This window comes from Aptenodytes forsteri, unplaced genomic scaffold, assembly GCF_000699145.1.
Source record: "Aptenodytes forsteri isolate BGI_AS27 unplaced genomic scaffold, ASM69914v1 Scaffold336, whole genome shotgun sequence".
Taxonomy (NCBI): domain Eukaryota; kingdom Metazoa; phylum Chordata; class Aves; order Sphenisciformes; family Spheniscidae; genus Aptenodytes; species Aptenodytes forsteri.
In genome coordinates this window covers 6131133-6154448 of record NW_008794911.1, presented here as the reverse complement: position 1 = coordinate 6154448, position 23316 = coordinate 6131133, and the positions used below count along the sequence as shown (strand labels likewise).

The window sequence follows — 23316 nt, the reverse complement described above, 5'->3', positions numbered from 1 at the left end:
GCCCTCAAGATGAACCGCTCCATAATCTTCCCCGGCACCGAGGTCAGGCTGACAGGCCTGTAGTTCGCCGGATCCTCCTTCCGGCCCTTCTTGTAGATGGGTGTCACATTGGCAAGCCTCCAGTCGTCCGGGACCTCCCCCGTTAACCAGGACTGCTGATAAATGATGGAGAGTGTCTTGGCGAGCTCCTCCGCCAGCTCTCTCAGCACTCTCGGGTAGATCCCATCCGGCCCCATAGACTTGTGAGCATCCAGGTGGCGTAGCAAGTCGTTGACTGCTTCCTCTTGGATGTTACATGTTTCTGGGCATTTTCTATGAAAATAATGAGAAAACTTGACCAAATTATTAGAAGCTGCCATTAACACATGTTGAGCTTTGCATCTGAATTGTTTGAAGACTCGGCTCTCCCTGGGCAAGGTCCAGCAATGATGCTAAGCAGAACCTGCCCCCAGCAGATTGGATCCGGGCAGCCAAACAGAACTAAAGCAGGAAGGTGCTCATCTTTCAGCTTTCAATCCCTACTTTGCTGTGCAGCATGGAGTATGGAGTAAAAAGTTGTTTACTTTGAAGACGTTCAACTGGAGGAGCAGGTGGCTGGGCTAAGGGAGAAAGGCAAGTAGTGAAAATCCATTATGGAAAAGGTTGGAGTCATGGAGTAGGAGCTGGGGTAGTTGAACCCACTGGTGAAGTACTTCCAGGGTCTGTGCTCCAGACATGGGGTAAACCATGGGAGGACAAAAAACAGCCAGGAAGGAAGTCAGGGAGGGAAACAATGTGGTAGCAGTGGGCTGGGAGGAAAACTGAGACAGGATAAAACAACCTGGAGTCAGAAAAGGGAACTGCTTTTGTTAGGCGATGGGAAAACCCTTGTGCAAGGGCAAAAGAAAGAAAATACAAGGAGTGTTACAGCCTGTTCCCTTGCTTGTCTGCAATGTACTTCAAGGTAGAAATAGAGTCAGAATCAGAAAATATCATACCACTGCTGTGAGTACTTAGTTGGCTCAAGTAGCAGAGGTGAGTGGCAATATCACACCGTATAGTGGAATTTTTATTTTCTATTTGTGTGATGAATTTGCTATAAGTCAACAAAAAATGCTATTAAAAGAATATTGTTAGGTTTACGAACTTTGTGCAAAATAAAGGTTAGGAAGTAATAGTAAGGAGGTTAACTCTTATGCTGTGATTCAGTCTTTGATTATGTGTTTGCAGACTACTTTTCCACCAGTCCTCTGCCTCAGTTTTTTTGAAAAATGTGCAAACTAATGGTGGGGAATTGAAATTGCTCAGTGAATTGCTGTTTTGCTTGCTATGGAGCATGTACAATGTATGAGGCAAGAAACTTCAGGAAGGCAAATGAAGTTCTCTAAAAGCACAACAGGGCATGTTCAATTTAAATTTGGGGGGAGCAGGACAGGAAATAGTGATTTGACCACAACTTTTTGTGGCAGTAAATAAATCAGTTTTAACAGGAAAGACTTCTTGGATCCAAGATTGAATTCCTGATCGTAAGGAGGAAACTCCTTCATCACCCATCTTCTACCCTCCAAGGAGCTCATACCCCAGTAATTAAAACACACATTTGGGATGTAGGACACAGAGAGTCAAGCTTCTGCTGTATCTGGTTTGGAACAGGGATCTGAATTTCAGTCTTAAGCATACTGAGCACTGGTCTATCTCTGTTGGTTCAGCAGATGTTGATTCTCTTGAAAAAAGGGATAGCCCCAGTGGGAGAGGGGGGTCTGCTGCCTACGACCCGATAGCCTATGAACTATGGCACCGCAACGTGACATGCCATGAGCCTCTCTTCTGAATCACAGCAGCCTGCACACCTCACCCAGGGCCAACAAGTAGCCCCTTGGCACCACTGAGGGCTCAGTGCCACAGATGGCATCCTGTAAAGCTCACCAAGGTAGTGCAGAGCATGCCGTGCCTGTGGCATGGTGACTGCCCGTGCCTGGAGCCAGGGTCGGTGCCAGTGGAGGATGGAGGCACAGAGGGAAGGGGCATCCCCTTGCTCCCCTTCCGGCCCCACCGCCAGCAGTCCTGGCTCACCACGTCAGAGGTGAGGTGCAGTGCTGAGGGGTGGAAAGGGAGACTTTTTACCAAATTAACTGAAGAGCCCAATGCAATAGTGGATTTTGCTGCCTCTGATACAGAATTCCTGTATAGTATTAGACCAGTTATTTACAGGCTTTATAAAAATGGCTAATTTTTTTCCAGTGTTTTCTGCATGCCTCAAGCATGATTTGTAGAAGTACTGAGTATTGTGGCTGAAACTGAGATTCAGGCTTTGAACCTGTCAAACAATAATGTATGTCATCAAAACCAGGATGTTGCATGGTAATGCACTGATTTGGAAAATGCAGATGGAAGCCAGGCAATACTTTATGGACTACTGGAGCTACTGTTGGGTACCTTGTGAAATACCAGCTTTATGGCTCCTCATCCCCCAGAAGTCCTCTTATTTTAGGCTCTCTTCTTTGCAGACATTTAACTGCGGAGCTATTCTTTTAATTCCCAGCATAGCTCAAAGAATTTTTCTCTTCTTTCAGATCAGTACTGATATCATGCGCTGACAGTACAGAGCAGCATCAGGAATGTCCTGAGTCTTAGTACTGACTTCTAAAAGAATCTCAAGGTTATGTTCCATTTTGGAAGAAAGAATACCCAGAAATGAGGATTTCCTGTAGGATGGCTTCCATTTTTCTAGTTTGAATGTAATTTTTACTATGGTAATTACTCTGAAGGATCAGGCACTACATTTCTGAAATTGAACCCCCTCAAATTAGTGATAACTTGTGATTATTCTTTGTGATTCAATGTTCTATCTGGAAAATATAAATAATTCCAGCTTCTCACCTAACCGGGGTGTTTCAAAGTGAAAAATCATTTTATTGCATCAGTGAAATACCACCACAGTAAGTTCCATAAAATAGCCCACAAATAATTTATTCATTCTGTTTTCAGAGAAAGATTAGAACAACGTGCTCTAAATGAGACATGAAACGTATTTGACAATGAAGAGAAAGTAAATGATTCAATAGCTGCTTATCAGTTGACAGTGTATGGAGTTGTGCACTGACTGAGACAGCAGCTCTACAGAAACAAATTTATTATATGTTCCTGAGCATGCTGTCTTATAATACAGACCACAACAGGTTTGATTTAAGAGAGCTATCTTGGCATTTCCTAATTTGTTAGTATTAACTTTGCAGCCAAATTAAATTGTTTTCTAATACAAGTTTCAGTCATAGCTAAATCATTGAGTCGGGACTCAGGTTACCTTAGTTCTTTTTTAGTATCTGCTGCAGGACTGCTGAGGGGTCCTGGGAAATGGGTTCTTTCTCTACCTACATTTTCCCTTGTATAAAATAAGAATAAGATGACCTTTTCTCCAAATCACTGAAAAAAAAAAAAGAATTTCAGCAAACACTGAATTTGTGCTTTTTTTTTTTTTTTTGTCCAGACTATCTACAATGACTTAGTTCTGGTCCAGATATTTAAAAACAGTATTTATTGCAATAAAATTTCATCTTGTTAATGAAAAACACGGTTTGGTTTGGTTTGGTTTGGTTTGGTTTGGTTTGGTTTGGTTTGCTCTGAACAGGTCTCCTGGCTGCACGGCTGTGGGACATGGGGGAGATGAGTTGCTGTCTGTCTCTCTCCTCCTTGAACAGTCGGTGCCGCGTGGACTGAGACCCATGTGTTTATTTCCACATCTGGTGTCATTTAAAAACAGCTTTTTATTATAGCATATATAGCTCCCCAGAACCGCTATATGTTAATCCAAATGCCTCCCCCTTTGCAGGTTCAATGGGAAGCTATTCCTTTATTCACCCACCTTTGTGTGGTGGTATCTCATGCAGCTAGACAGTCAAGTGACTGATTTATGCCTCAGTTATGCTCACGTTTGTGAGCAGCAGTTGTAACTGCAGCAGAGAAGGCTATTTCTTAGACGTTTGAAAATATATTGTTGTTTTTTATGTAAGTGTTATTTTAATAAGCGGCCCTTGTTCTATCAACGAGTTAATATAGTACAAAGGTAATGTGCTTGATACATTAATACCAAATACTTTTTTCTGGGAAATAAATGAACCTGTTTTTGAGAACAACTCTTACCTTATCACCCAATATAGGTTTGCAGTATTGTGCATATTGTTCATAATTGTGCATAGCACAGCAAACAGTTCAGTGAGTGCCATTATTTGGAACTGATTTAATAGATAAACCAGAATTACTTTCAAGGAGGCGTAGACAAACAATGTGATAATCAGGAGTAGGAATTGGCATGAGGTACTGGATTTACAGGATTATAGGGAAGTCTCAATGGGCTTAATGCTACACACACCTATTGACTGAAAGTTTGCTTCTGTAAAGGACTCAGTTAAAAATAGACTTGGGATTTGATTCATTGGAAACCAATGCTACCACTGAATAGTTATCATTCACTGAGTATTCTAGTGTAAAATTAATGTATCCAAGAATTTTATAAAAATAGTGTCTGGCTCGTAAAGATTTAGGAGGACAGTACAGTCTTACTTCTCTCCTATATGAAAGCTTGTTTTGTATATGAAGATAAATGTTTGCTTGTCAATACTGTTACATGTTTAATATGTGAAATGCTAGAACTAAATTTAAGGAAAGGGCAATTGATTCATTTCTTTAAAAGCCTAGAAGAAATCTGTAATTTTGAAAAGACTTTTCTCTCCAAGAAAGTACAGAACATGGTTAAATCTCATTCACCTGAAAATCAGTCCCAATTGGCTTAGTTAAATTTCTATAAGTGCACATACCACTTGCAGAAACTGCTGAACCTGCTCTCTGCTTTTGCTGCATTTCTTTGTCAAAAGGACCCAAACCTTTTGTTGTTTCTGTGTATGTTACGCTTGTTATAACCTTACCTCATGCTGTATGTTTTGTACAAGAACCTGATTGTCTTGGCTTTTTCCATTCTTTGCTTCATTAATGCTCTCCCTTTCCAGATGTTTTGGGTATGTATACAAGCTTGCAAATTACTTTTCCTGCTGTTTTGTGTTCAGTGCTTTATTGTACCTCACAGAACCACCATGTGTTTCTCTTAACTGGCTCACTGATAGACAAAAGCCAATCCTGTACTGTGCTGCTAAGTATTTCTTTTAGAAAACCTTGCTGGTTTTCCTTATTTATTTTTAAGTAATTCTAAAAATAAAGTTGACATTGACAAGTAAATGCTTAAAGATTAGGTTTTCCACTGCAAATTTCTAAGATGTGTGCACCTAATCTGCATATTCTAACACAAAAATGTGAATGTTGATGTAAAATATGTCGTCATGTGTATGGTAAATTGATCGCAGTCAAATGGCTGGGAATCTGTTTATTTGCTTTGTATGTGCATATGCAGTAACCTGTTAGGAATCACATGCACCCAATTGCATGTGCAATTGAGTGCCTACCTTTAGAAAGTTGTCTCTAGAAAATGTATAGAGCTCCCTTCACATCATTAGATTGATATCCCGAGTTTTGTTTCCTGAAAATGATACATAAATGCTTGAAGAAATAGTAGTGGGTTATCAGTGCAAATTTCAGCCTTGTATTTTTATTTTCTTGATAGCTGTGTAAAAAGCCAGTTGAATGCTTGAAACTGTGGTAACAATTTATTTTATATATATATATACACACATTTTATATATATATATGTTAATGTTATTATGTATTCTCCATGTTTGGTAATTTAATGACAGTTGATGTACGTGATAAGTTTCAAGTAAATGCTTCCCTGACTATAAATTAAAAATAAACTTAAAAGAGTGCTAGCTAAGCCTCATAAAAATCCTTCCCTACTCACAGAGGCCGTGGGACAGGAATGCAAAATTGGGATTTGACCAAGAGTGTATTTCCATTCCAAAGTCTCAAGGATCTAATATAGTTCAAAGAGAAGAAAAAAGGTGTTCAATGTGTTATGGAAAATCCTGATTGTCCCTTTATAATTTATCTTCAAGATAGCTGGGACAAATGTCCAGAACTCTCAATTGCAGGCATTAGATCCTCAGATACGGTAAAGTAATCTGCTAAACTTGAAGCTGCCTTGAACCAGAATGCTGTAATATAGCAGCCAAGAGCTTTTCGATTATCATGAGGATGTGGCTACACATCTTCTTACACACAGATGGGGAAGGAGTGGCATGAAGATCCTGAACCTGTTATAATTTATCAGCCTCACATGTCTCAAAATGGTCTTTTATCCTGCTGGCCCAGCCTTGTTTTTGTTAACATCTAAGGTCAGAGTCTCTCTAATGAATTCTCCAGGTAGTTCTGCCTTAGAAGTTTGGTACTAACTGTCCAATATTCTAACTTACGAATACTTTTTTGATACAGTATTAGCAAAGTATTTTAATGAAACTTCCTGAGTGCTTCCAAAGGACATAAGGAGAAAAAAAAATAATTCTTGATTTTTGTAAATTGGAGATAGCTCTCAGCAACACATCACTATATTTTGTTATGGTACTGCACTGAAATACATATGATTTATAACTTGAAACAAAGCATGTGCTAGAGACAAAGCAATATAGCAATGTGTTAGAATAATTTTTAAGGTCACAGATATCTGTATAATAACTAAGGTACCTGGATAGGTGAATTAAATATTTTTAGCAAGTTAGCTGTTTGCTTAAGAATACAGTTTGCTTCCCTTAAAACTATTCACACCTGTAGGTTGAATTGATCCAGTATTTTTTCTTTCTCCTAGGCTCATGGAACTGATAAAAGTTGGTGTCTGTGTCCTCATTTTATCCAAGACTAAGGGTTTGGATTGTTCATCCAGAATGCCAAGAAGTCTGGGTTCATTTCTGTTCTCTGCTAACAGAGGCATGAACTCATAATTTCCATCACCACGACAGGGCTATGATCACCTTTATGATGGTTGTCAGTCGGTCCTGCTAAGTCTTACACACTTTGCGTAATAATTAAAATTTCCCTGGAGATAGAACTGGAATCCACGTGTTTTGCCTCCCACTCTAAGCATCAGGCTGCAGAGTCAGTATCTCTCCCACTCAGTGAATGCGCAAATGTTTTTTGAGTGGCACAGCATCAACAGGAGAGGTTGAATAGCCAGCGATGGAGTGATTCCACATTGTATCTGTGAGAAAGGCTGAGCAGTTGTATTTATGTTTGTTCTGAATAAAACAACAAACCTAGGGAACGCTTACCTAGTGTCTGTGTATGGACCAGAGCTGTAAAAGCCTATAGGAACGCGCTGAGTAATGAGGCGTGGTGCAGAAATACCCAAGTTAGTGCCAGCCTGACGTGATGATATCCATTATGAACTATGCAGAAACACTTGCTTGGTCCCCTGGGCAAAATAAATGTTAGACTGCTTCTTTGCCCAGTCTTACTATCCCAATTAGTCACTAACAGAGTGTAGGGGAGCTTAATGATGGATGGCAGTGCTATGCTGCTGCACGGCACCTTCTGGAGCAGCTGCGGTTCTACCTGGTGCAGTTGCCTCAGTGCAGCTCTCCCCTGGGCAGTGCTCATCCACTCATGTTTGTGCTGCAATCCGCTGATTTCAAGCTTTTCTAGTCATAGGCTGTTAAAATTTACTTCCAGTTTAAACCTGGCATAAGAAGCATCATTCCATGAACACTACTGTTTTGCTAGTCCAGAGAAATAGGGGAGGAAGTAGACATTTTCATGTGCTATTTAGTATTTTTAAATGACACTATCTGTTGTATATTTTCACATAATTACAGTATTGCATTTCAGGAGATGTTAGTCCATCATAAATAGATCTTGGTTACGTTGAGGTTTCCAAACATCGCATTGTACCTGTAAATACCACTTGGACATGTGTGTACATTCAAGGCTATCTGAATTCTGTCTAAACTGAGCATCAGCAGGCAGAAAGAGGAAACCCCTGTTTTCCTGCAGCGCCTCACCCCACAGCTCCCCTTCAGCAGAGCCCAGACGTGAGTGCCAGGCGGAGCAGCAGACATGCTCCTCTCCTTTCTGCCTTATCCCTCTCAGGAGCCCCATCTGTTAGGCATGAGTAACACATGCAGCCACTTTCCCTGGAAAATATTGTCATCCTCCCACTCCCACCCTCCCCTTTTTATGTAACAAGCTAGTGGCTAAGGGAATTGGTTGAGACCAGGGAAATATAAGTATATTCACAAAACTACATTTATGTTAGAAATTTGATTAAAGCACCTGTAATCCAGGTGTCTTCTGGCCCATTGCCTGAGGACTAAGCTAGAGCATTTATTCCCTATTACTTGTTTATGTTCCCCTCCAAGACTTTTTTCTTCTTAGCTGGATATGCTGGAGGGGAGGCACAGAGGCTTCTGCTCCCCAGCATTGCCACCAGTGTGGGGTGGGACACCTAATTCTGCCTGGAGACCGTGAGGCTGAACCTCCCTGGCTGGGGAAGGGATGGAGCCAGCTGTCCCCTGTCCAGCATGACCCCGCTGTTAGCTCCCTGCCTACCCAGAGCAACCTTCGTGCTTGAGGGGAGGAAAGGGCAAGATGAGAAGAAAGAGGCCAAGTACTTACATACATGTGGGGTTTCTTACTGGCTTGCTCCAGACTGCTCACACACCATGTAGCTTTCTGGATCACCCTCGGTAGCATCTTGGTCTCTCTCCACTTTGTTTACAGCAAGCACAGGCATCTAATGTAGTTTGGAATAGCCTGCTGCAGCCAGGTACCAGCATTCTGGTTAGTGCGATACCTCATGTAGACACTTTGGTGATTTTGCCCACAATATAAGCATGTGTATACACACACGTGCTCACAAATTAAAATTTAAAATATGAATTCTGTCAGTTAAACTTATGAAAACTTGTGATTTACTTCTTAATCAAGAGGTGTGTGGGCACAACTCAATATCATCACTTCCTTTTTGTTTTTCTTTTTTCATTTTCTTGGATTTCAGATATTACCTTTGTCCATTTCTCAGATGTTTTTTTGGTGAAATACTTTCTATGTTCTTTTAAGGCACTGGGGATATATAGCACATTTGTTTCCTTTGCCTTTGTTTTGGAATTCCTGAGGCTGCTTTAAACGTCTTATTTCTTTAATTATGCTCGTGGAATTTAGTGATTAATCATTTTGAAGTAAGTGTGCTTGCATAAAAGAATTAGCATAAGAAAAATCATTGCTACTGATGTCTGTTCTCCTTAATTTATGAAATTATTTGAAAGCCATTTGTGTAAGGTGCTGCTAATCATTTTTATATGTTCTTTTCATGCTATACATCTGTAATATCAGGAGCTCTGTTTAGAAAAAGAGAACGCTTTGTCTCTGTGGCTGTTGCAGTCCAAGTAATAATTTACAAATCTGTTTCTATGAACAAAACAGTGCCACCAATACCAAAGAGAAGTAGACAAGATCAAACTGAATAGGATATTAAAGTCATACGGTACTCAGTTGACGGTATGTGAACTTCACTGTTCCTGCTGAAGATCAAAACCTCTTTGCTGCGTATAAGCAATATTTTGTGGTTTCTAATTTGGCCTTTGCAGGCCAGAAGCATGCCATTTTGCATTGCATCCCCATCATGAAACTGCCTCTGGGGCAGTTACATCAGGGTCTTCCTAAAACAGTGCTGATGTAGCCACTGCTCTGTCAAGTTGAGTGTCCCAATGACTCCTGGGTGCTATGGATGCTTTCTGCCGAGGTTTGAAGGAGGGTTGTGTTTCTCCAACTGTGTAGAGAATGTTCTTTTACCATGGCATTGTATTTGACCCTAAATTCTATCATAGTTTATCTTATTAGTGAATTGACATAGATGCAATGCAGTGTTGCTGCGTCTTTGCCTTTACTTTAGGAGAGATTGTTGTAATGAACTGTTAAAAGATTTTTGCTTGAAATTCACTTGTAAGATCCAACTGGTGTAAAGAATATTTGTCTGCCCCATAATGGGATAAGCCATTTAGTTGTGCTCTCATTGCTCTGAATTTCTATTCATTTCAGGGTATGGTAGGGATATTTGGAATTAATATATGGGAGTAAGTTTAAATGTGCAATATTTAAAGTTGTCTGGGGATGTGTACTTCTTGTTTCTTAGAGTTGACCTCCTATTGTATGGAATAAATAGTTGAGTGCTCCTGTCATTTAAAATATGTTCCCTTTCTGATTACCCAGGAGGCCATATCAAATAGATTGTAAGGGTCACTTTAAAATTTGATGCTTATTTCTGGTTTTGAGTGTTGTAGCTGGGCTGCCATCGTTTCATGATGATTGTCACAGTAGATCTAATTATGTTGATGCCTCTCATTATGATTGGCAAATATAATTTATTGGAGTTAAGTGTTATAGCCTCACTGTTATGCCTCTCCAGTACATCAGAAGGGACATGATTATAAATAGAATATATTCATGGAGGTGGGAAGATTGCTAAGATATTACTGTGCGGCTTTGAAGATACCACACTGTCATTGATCTCAGCTCCTTATTTTAACTACCAATGACATTTGTGTTACTATCCCCACATAACATTTAGGGTTCTTTGCTTAGTTTGGCAAAAGTCTGAGAGAAAATTTATGTTGAGTGTCTTGTTGGAAAGAATTTTTATAGGTATAGAATTTGGTTTTTGAGAGATGATGCTAAATAAAAATGAAAACCAAAGCTGCAGCAGTAGATAAAGCCTTTGTCATCTAATAAGAGAAGCTACTATTATTTAAGTAATTGCAACAATCTTATGTGTAGTAAAAAGTTAGAATACAAGGAAGATTGCAAGCAAAATGCAGGCTTTTACAGAAGCTGAAGGAAGTACTCCTGTCAGGGACAGGAGATCAGGACCTCTTCGGCAATCTCTGTGGCATTTTTTCCATCCATTCTGGACTGGAGAGGTAGAGGCACAACATACTAGTTCATCAACCATGCAGTGTAGTTCCTTGAACTTTTCTCCTATACTCAAGTTAAGAAAAATAAATACTGAAATACTTTTTAATCGATGGAAAAGATGTCTCTCCATCTTTGGACTCAGGTGGAAACTATTGGTTCATAGGACCATAGTTACCTGCAGTTATTGTCCTGGGTATGTTTCACAATAGAAGATACCCTGAGGCATACTCTGCCCTGGCAAAGGGTTGTTTCAAAAAGTATAGCAGGAAATCCAGTTCACAGAAATGTATTCTATACTGGTAGAAAAGTGCTTCCAGCAGTGTAACGAATACTGCTTCCCCAGACAAAATTATTTTGCAGTGGCAAAAAGACAGATTTTGCTGGTTATAAATTGTCTCGAACAAGGGTTTTTAGCAGTCTGGAATGGTCTTAAAATGATACATTAACTGATATTGTTATACTGACTGAAGTGTTGAGCCTGGTCTGAAATTGCAGGAAAGCAATTCAAACTCATCATCAGAACGGTATGACAAATTATCTCTGATATGCTTATTCTAGTTGTCATTTGGACTTAAATTAGGGATAGACTATTGACTATCTTCTATTAAATCACTGAGACAATGGTATTCAGTCATTCCAACAATATCTCTAGGTAAGGAAGTTGCAGAAAATGTAATTGTGAATGTGCCAAGAACCATCAGAAGTTCTGTCTTCAAAAATGTAGTTCAGACAGCAGCTGGGCCACAATGCTTTTATCAACAAGCAGGAAAGCACGCACCGATGCTTGTCATACCAGCACGCCGTGCACATCTCGCCATGTTCTCTGCTGTAAAAGACAGACTGGCAAGTACTCAGCCAAAATTGGAGATAACTACAAACAGATGGAGGTGATCTCTAATAGATCCAAAACAATGTCAACCTCCTCCAGTAGAGAGCATCGTGTATAGATTTTGTGATGGCCATTTAAGATATTACTTCATTTATAAAATGATCGTAGTAGTCAACTATTGTTTTGGAACTGAAAGACTTTGAGCTAAATGGAGACTAGCTGGGATGCTTTGCTCTCTCTTTGAAATTTTGCAACCTTATCGTGGTACCTACTTTATTCAGTTGCTATTCTAAGATAACAAAAATCATCTCTTCAGACTTCTTGAAAGAGACCATTCACTATAGAAAACTCTCTCTAGCCAGATCAGATAGGCTGTGTTTTCAAGCAAACGTAATGTTTCTGCCAGCGTAATAGATAAAATGCTAACAGTGTAATTTCAAGAAACTCTCTAATAAATAAGTTTTTGGTACCTCTTGTTGACATTTAAGTTTCTGTTGGTTATCTTCTAATATTTACTTTGAATGGGCTAGATATCTAATCTGGTTTTGGTTCATGGAGTGTGCACAGCCTTTAAAGGGAAACCTATATGAATTACAGTCTTGTCTGGCTCTATAACTTTCTTTACAGACTTACACAAATCACCCAACTTCTGTAATTTCTCTGTGAAGTCAGCCTGTAGCAAGATTTGAGCAGGAAAATGTGATTCCATTTCAAGGATGATTTTGCTATTATAATATTTAGTTTTGTTTAATTTGGGAATGAAGGCAGTTTCTATGTCACTTGTGAAAGCGGACGCAGTCCATCTGTCTTGGAGAGGTTTGCCCTGGAAACTACTGCCAGTCAGGCAGGGTGCTGAGGAATTGGGAGCATGAGTTACCAGAAGACAAGATGATTTTTCTGAGAAAATCACCTTTCCAGAATTCCTGGGGTTGTGAGGAGGATACCATAGCATTATTTGGATTATTGAAATTTTTTTTTAAGTGTTTTACACATAGTAATCAAATTTTTAATATGGTACCATATTGAGGCCAGTATGTGAAGGAAACTTTTTTCCAGAGCTTTGATAAGGTGAAGTAAATGGAAAAACAGGAGCTTCTGCTAATATAGACACCTCAGCACATCTTAATGCTTATCTCGGGCACTCCAGTTTGAGCAAATTGATTACTACGTAAGATTAAAGTCTGAGCTGGAATTACTTACATGTAGGAAATTAATGGCATAGTAAGATTACCATGTGATGCAGCAAGCATTCTTACCTCTTTTTTTCTTACATACATGGACTGGGGTCTTGTAAGAAAGTATCTCTCCAGGCTGGGATTGCAGGAAGCGATGGAGGTGAGAGAGGCAGGCAGTGCTGCCTGCAAGGGCAACAAACCGGGGGTAAAACGCTCTTGTTAACGTTGCATTCGTTTCCCTAGCGTGCCAGGGACGTGCACGGCTAACAAATCCTACCAACCTGAGGAGGAGCAACACACCAGTATACCACATTTTTATATGTCTTAAAACTAATTGCCTTTTAATATTTTCATAACTCTTAATTTTCTACTTATCTGCAGCTGAAGTTCAAAGTGAAATTGAACGGATTTTTGAATTAGCAAGGACACTGCAGTTGGTAGTGCTTGATGCTGATACCATTAACCACCCAGCTCAACTAAGCAAAACCTCTCTGGCTCCCATTATAGTATACGTAAAGATTTCTTCTCCTAAGGTAAATATTTTACTGACATTCATGCTGTTTCAGTCTTTTCTTTTTTTTTTTTTTTCCTTTTTTTTTGGACTTAAATGCAGATAATCACGTGTCCTCATTAAAGTTCAGAGCTATATATTGTTATTGCTTCCGTCTGGATGATGAAATATTATTAATCAAAAAATTATCTTAGCTCTGGTGTTCCCAAAACCTATTTTGGAAAAGATGCTGTAGCTCCAGTGGTGTTTTTAAACCACTTTGGGATTGCACTTTTAGTATCAATCACGTAAGTAATGCTTACAGTTTGTTAAATCAAAATAATACAGAAATGAAAGAAAGATTTTCACGTAATGAATATCAGACTGATTGGTAAACTTTAACATCTCCTGGTAATGTACTCTTTCATTCTGTGAAAAAACCTGCACAGACCTTGTGAAGAGGCACTTGAAAGAGAAGAACAAATTATGGGAAGAGAACTCAGGAGAGCAATTAAAGTATTTCAACTTAGAAACAAACAAAACCAGAAGCAGCAGAGGAAAACAGGACGGGCACTTTTTAGTGCTTGTAACAGGAAAGGAGATGTTGGGAAGTAAATGAAAATTAGCTTGTTCTGGATGTAAACAGCATGGGAAATGCTCCTGAAGCCAGCAAATGAAGAATTTGATCGGATCAAGTGGACAGTTAATGTAAACGTTTTAAGTAGTTATGTATGTACATTAAGTCCGAACCTGCTCACTTTTATCAATGTCTTATTTTTCACAGGTTTTACAGAGGTTAATAAAATCTCGAGGGAAATCTCAGGCCAAACACCTTAATGTTCAGATGGTGGCAGCTGATAAACTGGCACAGTGTCCTCCCGTGAGTTACTGTTAATTTGCATCTTGTCTTTGAAAGGTGCCCTTCTTTTCAAGCATGAGGTTAATTACATAATTTCTGGGAATGTTTGCCCTCTTCTGGCCATATTTCACTATTGCTTTTTTGCAGAATGCCTCCTGAGGTCTCTGGGGTCTGCACAAGGGTGCAGGGAAAAACAGTCCTAGTCACAAGCAGTTATTAGGATGTGTGCTGAGTACATTCACCGCTTGAACAAGCTGAGCATTTGTTTTACCCGATAATTCTTTTGGGGTTATTGGTCTAAAAATGAACCCTCTTAGTGACTGTGCTTTATCTCTGGCAGTTTAGGGTAAGGCCGGTGGTTTGGGTAGCTCCCCTTGGGCGTATGTCACCACAGCCCATCACTGCTGGCGTTCTTGGTCACAGTTTTGGCAAAGAGCTGTGGGGTACTGCGTAGCTGAAAGCTCTGCAGTTCTTCTGTTGGGGTGCACTGAAGCAAATTCTTTCAACTTCTACCTATAAAGTGGAGATGATGAAACCCCAGCTGTGTTTTAAACATGGCAAGCATTATTACCTGCATACTCAACTGTCAAGAGTATGGGTGAGAGACCAGAAGATGAAGGTTCAGTTCAGTTGCAGGTATGGGAATTTGCTATAGTTACGGAGCTGAGTGAGTGGGATGTTTTAATCATTTAAGTTCAAGCATCTCAGTTAAGAGACTAGTCTCCTCAGGTCCCCAGGAAGTCAATGAAGAATGCTAGAGACCTGCGTAGGCTCTCAAAGCCGCCTTCAGGAGGACTTCTGTCTCCCTGACCAGGGAGGGAACGGAGGAAACTCGCCTCCTAACTTTAGATGCCTAAAATTAGACCGTGTGACTAATCTCTTACCTAATATTTGTACAACATGTGGAAACTGGATGATCTGTATTACTTGTGTTTCTTACTGTTATTAGTTATTGGTCTCAGTTTGTCTTAGTTTTCTCTTAGTTATTCTAGATATGGGGAGTGAATCCCTTTTCTTGCCATTCCATTTTATTCCAATAGCTAAAAACTTCAATATTTAACCTTTCTTTCTGGATATTTGAGTTTTAAGATTTGTTCAAGCTGCCTCTTCCTATCTTCATTGACTGTGCATTACTAAGTGGAAGTCATGAGGACTTGCTTTAGCAAGTGTAACATTAGTGCTAGTTATGATTGCTGTCTTTTGTATCAATTGCATTAAAAAACCCCAAACCAGTGAAATATCTTAACACAAGTATTAGAAATGTGGTTCATTTTTGATGAATGGAAGGTGTGGACATCCATGTCTCTAGCTGATCTCCCTTTAGCTGGTGGTTATTCTCACTAAAACCTTTCCTTTATTAGGAAATGTTCGATGTAATTCTTGATGAGAACCAGCTTGAAGATGCTTGTGAGCACCTTGCTGACTATCTGGAAGCCTACTGGAAGGCCACACATCCACCTAGCAGCAATCCTCCTAACCAGCTTCTCACTCGCACACTTGCAACAGCCACTCTTCCTATTAGCCCAGGTCCAAATATTAATTTACAGGTACAGTTTTTATGCCATCTCTTCTTTTTTTTCTATCAACTTCTTCCTCTTCCAAAGCACAGTGGTAGTCTGATACTAGAATATGCTGAATATGTCTTACTGTTATTGATAGAGTAAGAGCTTTTTCAGTAGCCATTCACCCATTTTCAGTATAAAAGGCAAATACAGGCACGTTTTTGTTATTGCTATTGTATTCACAGTAGCATGTGTTTGCGTATTGACTAGGGGGCTGCTTTTGATTCCAAGGACTAAGCCAGCCTGACTGAAAACATATGGTGATGTGAAGTGGAATACTTAAGATTTCATTGTGCCCAGGACACCACTGTGCCAGTAATATGTGTACCAGCCACAAGCATTTTTATAGCTGGCCATATGTAATCCAATTAGAGGAATAAAACTGGGCTAATACTATGCACGTTACAGCCTCTGGTAACGCTCTGACTGATGGGCACACTATCGCTAATAGGCAAATCCCAGCCCCAGAGGCCCTGCATGACAAATTGGGTTACGTACAGAGCAGACCCACAAATGTTGGAGGGAATCTGTTCCTATCTTCCCACGGGCTATAGAGTTGTAGCGGTCGAAAATGACCGACTGTATTAGTGAAGTCTCAAGGGCAAAGTGGCCCTTCCGGTGTTTCCTCTCTTCTTTTATTCATTGGCCATTGCTGTGAAAAGTCCAGACTTCCTCCAAGCCAACCTCTTACATAAAACCCGAGTCCTGCTGCACGTTGTGCAGAAAGACCTTGAGAGGCAGTACGTTCTGAACAGCGAGGGTGCTGTCTAGCGAGCTGGGAAAAAGAGGCTTTATTCCCACCTCTGCACTGACCTGCCTGGTGGCTTTCGGCATATTTTGTCCTCTCTTTTCTCCTTCAACTTTTGCTTTGTATAATTGTATTAAGGTTTTCAGCATAAGGAGATCCTCTCCTTTGTATGTGTTGTGTGGCATGAAATGAGGTCTTTAAAGATGTTACTCCATTATAAATAGTGAGTGACGCCTTGAGGCCGAGAAGATCACTGTGGGGGTTAAAACACATCTGTCCCAGCTCAAGTAATGGCTTACTACATCTAATTTCCACCTAAGTTCCATATATGCCCATAAGTTACATACCTATGTCAGTTAAAATCCATAACTTTTGCTAAGAAAAATGCCTCCTTTAAGAAAATCAAAGAAAAAAAAATATCTCCACCCAAATTAAAATGCCGACATTTTGCTTTTTGTTTTTATGGTCTTGCAAAACAATTTTTTGTGTCAAAGAATTTATTTCCCATTGGAAGACCACAGACTTGACAGGTTTGTTCTTTAACAAGAAAAATTGCTTCAGCCACCTCGCAGGGTATCTCCCCTTGCTTTCAAAAGCAGTTGCAGGAAAAGAGACTGTAAGCTATAGCTCATTTCTGCCTTTTTTTCTGTCCTCAGAGCTGAAACACCCTGAAAAAACTGTGAGCTGGAAGAATTTCTGAGTATGAAATTCAGTATTGTTGTGTGCAGACTTGCTAGATAAATTTTCTTCGCTTTGTAGACATGTTTATTTTTTTGCTCAAGGTTTTTTTTATGCCTTTTGGGTGTGGATTTATAGTTCACTTATTTTATTAACCACATTCTCTGGAGGAACTATACAGAATTTTAATAACACTTTTCTGAATGTTGTGCTATCTCCTTACAAACTAACAGATTTTTATTTTAAGGACTAAAAATGAGAATGTATTTGCAGTTTCACAGTTTGTTTGTAGGTCTACTAATCCAAAAGTGTGAAGCAACGGGAGTCCCTTATGGAACACACAACTTTTACATTCCTTTTGTTTCATTTTCCTATGATACATTTTCAGCTGACATCTCAAACCTGAGCCTGTCATGGATTTGGGATAGAGTGGGTTTATTTTCTAATCACGGTGGCTGAACCCATTCTCGCAAGTGTTAAGACCCTCTATTTGAAGAAGTCTGTGTCTGTGTTGGTTTTGTGGACTGCTCTGCAGAGAAAAACCATGCCACCAGCCATTTGGCCTGGAGGGCCCACATCCATGCTGCAAAGCATTTGAGTCATTCTGCCCTGGGTCCAGTGCAGCACCCTTTTGCCATGAGACATAATTGGGTTTTGTGGTTTTTCAGTCCCGGGTGTACATTGTAATGAAAGATTTGTGTTGCCAGCTGCCAGAGTGGTACTTTTATAGCGTGATGCTGACTGCGTGCATTACATGGCACGAGGTGCTTGAAGGTGTGAGGCCTCCTGGGACTGTTTGAAATGAAGTCGGTGAAGACCATACACCTACTGTCTATCTGATGGAGAGCTTTGGAGCAAACTGTCCTGACAACTGTTCTAAGGTTTCCTCTTGTAGGGTAATAGTTGGCTAATTCCAAAAAGAAGACTGGAGCAACCTCACACACATACAGTGCAGGCGATTAGGGACCGCTGGATGGAAATAGGGAGCAAGCCAAACTGACTCGGTGGACAGAGACTTCTCTCTCCTCTTTCAACACTGCTTAAACTTCTTTCCGAGAACCCCTACTTCTTTGAAATTACAACCTGAATAATGAAATGGGCTTATCTCAAACTTTCTCCATTTTAGGCAAAAAACCTTACGAGATTGGGCCATAAAATTCCTGCACTGCGGAATCTAATCCAAATCGGAGCCCTAATTTGGTTATGAACCACAAAACCAGACCCTAATCCAGATTCAAACATTACCAGCTCAGTGTCCCTGTAATATTTAGGGAAAGTTACTGTCAATGAATTTGCCCAGAAATCCCAATAGCCCTAACGCTATTCTGAAATTGCGTATTGGTATTGGTTCTAAATTTATTCATTGTGCTCCTCCACACGTACTTGTCATAGCAGAGAAGATGCATCTGAGTTTGTAAAAGTAGCATTCCGTTCAAAGCAGGTTCAAATTTTGCATTTGTTCTCAAACCACAGCAATGACAGATTTTATTAGTTACGATTATATATAGGTACATACATATTTGGCATTTGACCATATGAGAATTAAAGGGTTTCACATGTGTGCCCAGTTTATGTGCCTTAAAAACAGTCATGGTGGTGAACTAATAAAAATGTGTTTACACATCCAAAGCAGGCATTGCTTTAGACTCTTTAGCTTTTCACTTGATTTCATTTATAATTCACCTCTGTTGAGTCATTTCTGTTCACCTTGAACACATCTAGTCATGTTTACAATTACTACATTCCTTTTCTGACAAATCAGAATCATCTTGAGAATCATAAAAACAAGAACAAAAAAGAAATTTGACTGCTGTTTCTGTTACCTTGTTCTCATTTTTACCATTTGTTTCAAATTAGGAACACATGGAGCATCCCAGCTAGTCACTGGGAAGTTTACAGAACAAAATGTTGTCTTAGAAAATGAAGATTTGTCAAATTTATCAAATTACTGATTTGAAATATGTTGCTTTTTGTAAGTTTCTGATAAAATACAGATTTGTTCCTGTCCAATTTTCTGTCATTTTACTTTTTGGGTTGCTAGGAAACCCACCTGCCAGGGTCTGTGGCTGAAGGACAAAATTTCCTCCTTCCTCTAGCTCTTTTCCACAAAACAGAAGGACAGAAAGAAGATATGTCCGTGAGCTGCCCTGGAGGCCATCCTTATTTGTAGACAACTCTGAACATAGGAGGGCAAACTTTAGACTAACTTTGGTAAATTCGGAACAGTCTCACAAACAAATGTCTATAACTCTGTTGAAACCTACTTTAATATTGTGCCAGTAGAGCTGATTTTGTCTTGACGTTCTTCACCTCATGTGAATTTCACCATAAACTATTTCTTGAAAATTTGCAATTAAGCTTGAAAAGTCTTTGGCTGTGGTTTGGGAGTAAAAGCAGGTTAATATAATGAAACCCCCAAATGAGTTAAATAATGCCACTTGTTCGTTTTGCAGTGATTTCAAAGCATTATGCTGGTGAAGAGTAGGTTTGTTATTACCTGGTAATTTTTATTTCAGTCTTGTAATAGTAGTGGTGTGTTAGGAAATTCTATAGGTGATAATATCGCTCTCCTCCTGCTTTTCTTGGCAATTCTGTATTCTTGAGCTCTTAAAATTATGAGGTCAAAGTTTAATTTTTCATTACCAGGAAGAAATTGAATTATTGCTGAGAAAAACAGGTCAGTGATACTATTAGTATCATAATACAAACTTTATTCATACCAGATTCAATTGCATTTTTTTCTTTTTAAAAAAAAGCTACTCTAAAAGAGCCAAGGTTTTGTACTTTGGTTCTCTGCTGGACCCCACCTCCTCAGCCCTCTAAAATCACTTTCCCATAGTGGCTGTTTCCAAGCAGGCATCTGTAAACTCTCAACTGATACCTGCCCTCTCCTGGCATGATATGTCCTCTTTAATTTTTCTGCAGTTTGTCCTGCTTCTGCATGCTCTCTTTTTGTCTGGAGTGTGGTAGGCAATTATTGCTAACTGGAATGAAACATCACAGGAGATGAGAAAGTGTCGCAGAATAACCCAAGTGCCACCCTCCATTCTGATGAGAGTGAAAGGAATTGTTTGTATTATAATACTGAATTTTCAGTAAAAGTGGAATTCTAATGGTTTTTTTCTAGTTTAGATTCAAAGTGGATTGTTGTGTACTTAAATTGTATTGGTTTCATGATACTTTCTAGTTGAATTTGGTATTGGGGAAAGTTTTTAAATGTGTACTTCATGTACATGAACTTACTGCTGGTTGTGATAGCAGGGATCTCAAGGAGACCAGAGGAATGACCATTCAGTCCCTGAACGCAGCGGTTCACAAATTGAAGAGGAAGCACGCGTTGAACCCATCAAGAAGTCCCAGCATCGCTCTTCCTCAAGCCAACACCACAACCATCGCAGTGGTGTTAGAGGCCTTTCTAGGCAAGAAACTTTTGACTCGGAAACACAAGACAGCAGAGATTCGGCTTACGTAGAGCCGAAGGAGGACTACTCACATGAGCACGGTGACCACTATGATTCTCACAGGGATCACAACCATAGAGACGAGTCCCACGGGAGCAGTGATCACAGACATAGAGAATCAAGGCATCGCTCAAAGGAGAGGGACCGCGAGCAGGACCACAATGAATGCAACAAACAGCGTAGCCGTCATAAATCAAGGGACCAATATTGTGACAAGGATGGGGAAGTGATATCGAAAAAACGTAACGACGCAGGCGAATGGAACAGGGATGTTTACATCCGTCAGTAACTTTTGCCTCCAGCAGTCTTGTGTTTCTTTGAAGTCTTGTAACAATGCCCCTTGAAAATATCTTTGGGTTCTTCATTGCAGAACATATGGTATCCTTCTGTATGCTGATTTGTATTGCTGTTGCTTGCATAGCAATAGCATGAAATAGAATATTCATATACTTATTTTTTTGGTTAGTGCTATACGAATTAGCATCGTACAACTGCAGAGTTCCTGATGTTGTACTATGCCATTTTTCAAGCTGTTTTTCGGTAGCTGCCACTTGAACAATATCTGTTGCCATCAAGGTGTTGTTAGTGTTTTTTAAAAAAAGGTACATTTGATGTTTAATAACTTCCCGTGTATTCAGCAAGCCAGAATCAGCACATAAAAAATCTAAAACTTTTTGTCTGCTCTGATTTTTAATTTGTATGCACTTGATTTGCATATTGATTTAAGAGCCACTATCTGTTGCTTGTACCTCTGGTGGACTCCATTTGAAGACAGAATTCAGTCTTGCCTTACACACAGGGGATCATAAAGTCAAAATCTATTTTCTATGTACTGGTACTGTGTACTGTATATACAGTTTATAAATGTTATTTCTGCAGACACCTTCTTACTATATAAGTTTGATCACACTGTTTTAGAGTCCTAATGCCAAGTCAGCAGATTTGCTTTTGAATTACTGGCAACTGGAACTAGCCTCATTTAGGAAATCTGTAACAGTGTTCAATCTAAATACTTTTTCTTCTGTAGCAGAAAGCTTATACTTACTGTAAATACGAATGAGTGCTTGAGATAAAGGGTCTAACTCTTATACCTTATGCTGTCCTTGCAAACCCAATTTTGCATTTGCAATCTATGGTAAAGATAACAAACTTACCACTATAAATTACTCTTGTCTGTACAGGTCACAAAATTGCAATGGACACAGCTTAATTTTTGTTCTATTGTCAGAATAATAGAGCACACATGACAGAGGTGTGTATGTGAGTGGGTGGGTGGTGGATGGGCGTACGTGTGCATGTGCACGTTAGGCAGCGAAGTGTGAGAATCTACTGAAGAAAACAAAGGTTACTCAAAAGCCCAACAAGTCTTGTTTCTTCATCCTGTCTATTAATTTAAAAATCCAAATTGCAGTCAGGGAATATGAGGGAGTTTACTGACCCAGGTAATTGAGAAAGCATAAATCTGCTGGCTCTTTGTTGAGACTTCAGGAGAGTAAAAACAGGCAAATGTTACTGTGAGTGCTTCACTGGAAATGTAAAATCTTTGTGTTTTAGAGTATTTGTTTTAGTAAGAAAAGTTTACACAGCTTGTGGAGAGTTATTTTGTTGGAAAATAAATTTTTGTAGCTTCTCCACTTCTTTTTCTACACTTGCCAATTCCTCTGCATTCCCACTGTGCAGCCAGCTCACTGCTTTTCCTTCACCTAAACTCTTGTGCTGCTGGTGAGAGCTTAGAAAAATGACTGTGACAAAATACTCTTGTTATGAGCTTGCTAGAGAAAATGCATTGAAATCAAAGGGAGTGAACACAGTTTGTTTTGCACTGAACACCTGTTACACTGGTAAGTGGGGGGAAATTCGCTATTATTTTTGACTACAGGTTCCGTACCCTTGCCTAGTGTAAAAGCTGTTCTGCATCACATATAGTCTTTGTAGTAATTGTATGAATGAAATACTTTTTGTATTTCACTGTAAATAGCACATTATATAAAGACTGTAGTGGGATAGTAATTAATTTAGCTGGAAGTTCTTTTTATTTATTATTTTAATTCTGGGAATATCAGCATTGCCTGATTTTGAATATCATTTTAGTGAAATGGATAAGATATATGGAAGGTGCATGTTTTCTCCAATCTCCTATTCCAGCATCCAAGCAATTCAGTTTAACTCCCTTAAACATACTCTGTTCTCCCTCTCCCCTCCCGCCCCTCTCCCTGATGCTTTATATGCTTTTTTTACAACACCGTAAGAGTGTGAAATTCTGCTGTCAGATATCTGGCCGTTCCTCCCAGTGCCGCTGACTGTTGTGATCATTCAAGGGTAGCATTTGATTTAAAGCATGAACTGTGGGGAACACAAGAAAAAGGGTATTTTTCTAGAAATAAAATTCTCAGCTTTTTTTTAAACATCACTAAATGACTTTGTAGACAAAGGAAGCATAGGTAAGTAGATCTGTTGTATTACCAAATGGATATATAAGAGTATATAAACAGTGGCTTTTGATAACGAGAGGATTTTCAGGGTATCAGTGGAAAACAGCATTGAAAGACTTTGTTGTTTGAATCATATCAGAACACATGTAAACGGGAAGAGAAGTTATATTGTCTTGCCTTGTATAGCCTGGCTTTAGCTATTTTACCAGCTTCAGTAAATGCTGTTGCTCCCTACAACTGTTATATGACAGCTATGTCCTC

The 23316-nt window shown here is 39.5% G+C and overlaps 1 protein-coding gene across 1 annotated transcript in view; it reads left to right on the top strand.

The window, feature by feature from the left end:
- CACNB2 (calcium voltage-gated channel auxiliary subunit beta 2) overlaps window positions 1-20987 on the top strand; it is a 90124-nt gene extending 69137 nt beyond the window's left edge. The window contains exons 10-13 of the mRNA XM_009275233.2: window positions 13207-13358; window positions 14100-14195; window positions 15536-15721; window positions 20424-20987. Coding sequence (XP_009273508.1) covers window positions 13207-13358; window positions 14100-14195; window positions 15536-15721; window positions 20424-20912 — 923 coding nt within the window. The 3' untranslated portion in view covers window positions 20913-20987. The remainder of the gene's footprint in view (window positions 1-13206; window positions 13359-14099; window positions 14196-15535; window positions 15722-20423) is intronic.
- The last annotated feature ends 2329 nt before the right edge of the window (window positions 20988-23316 follow it).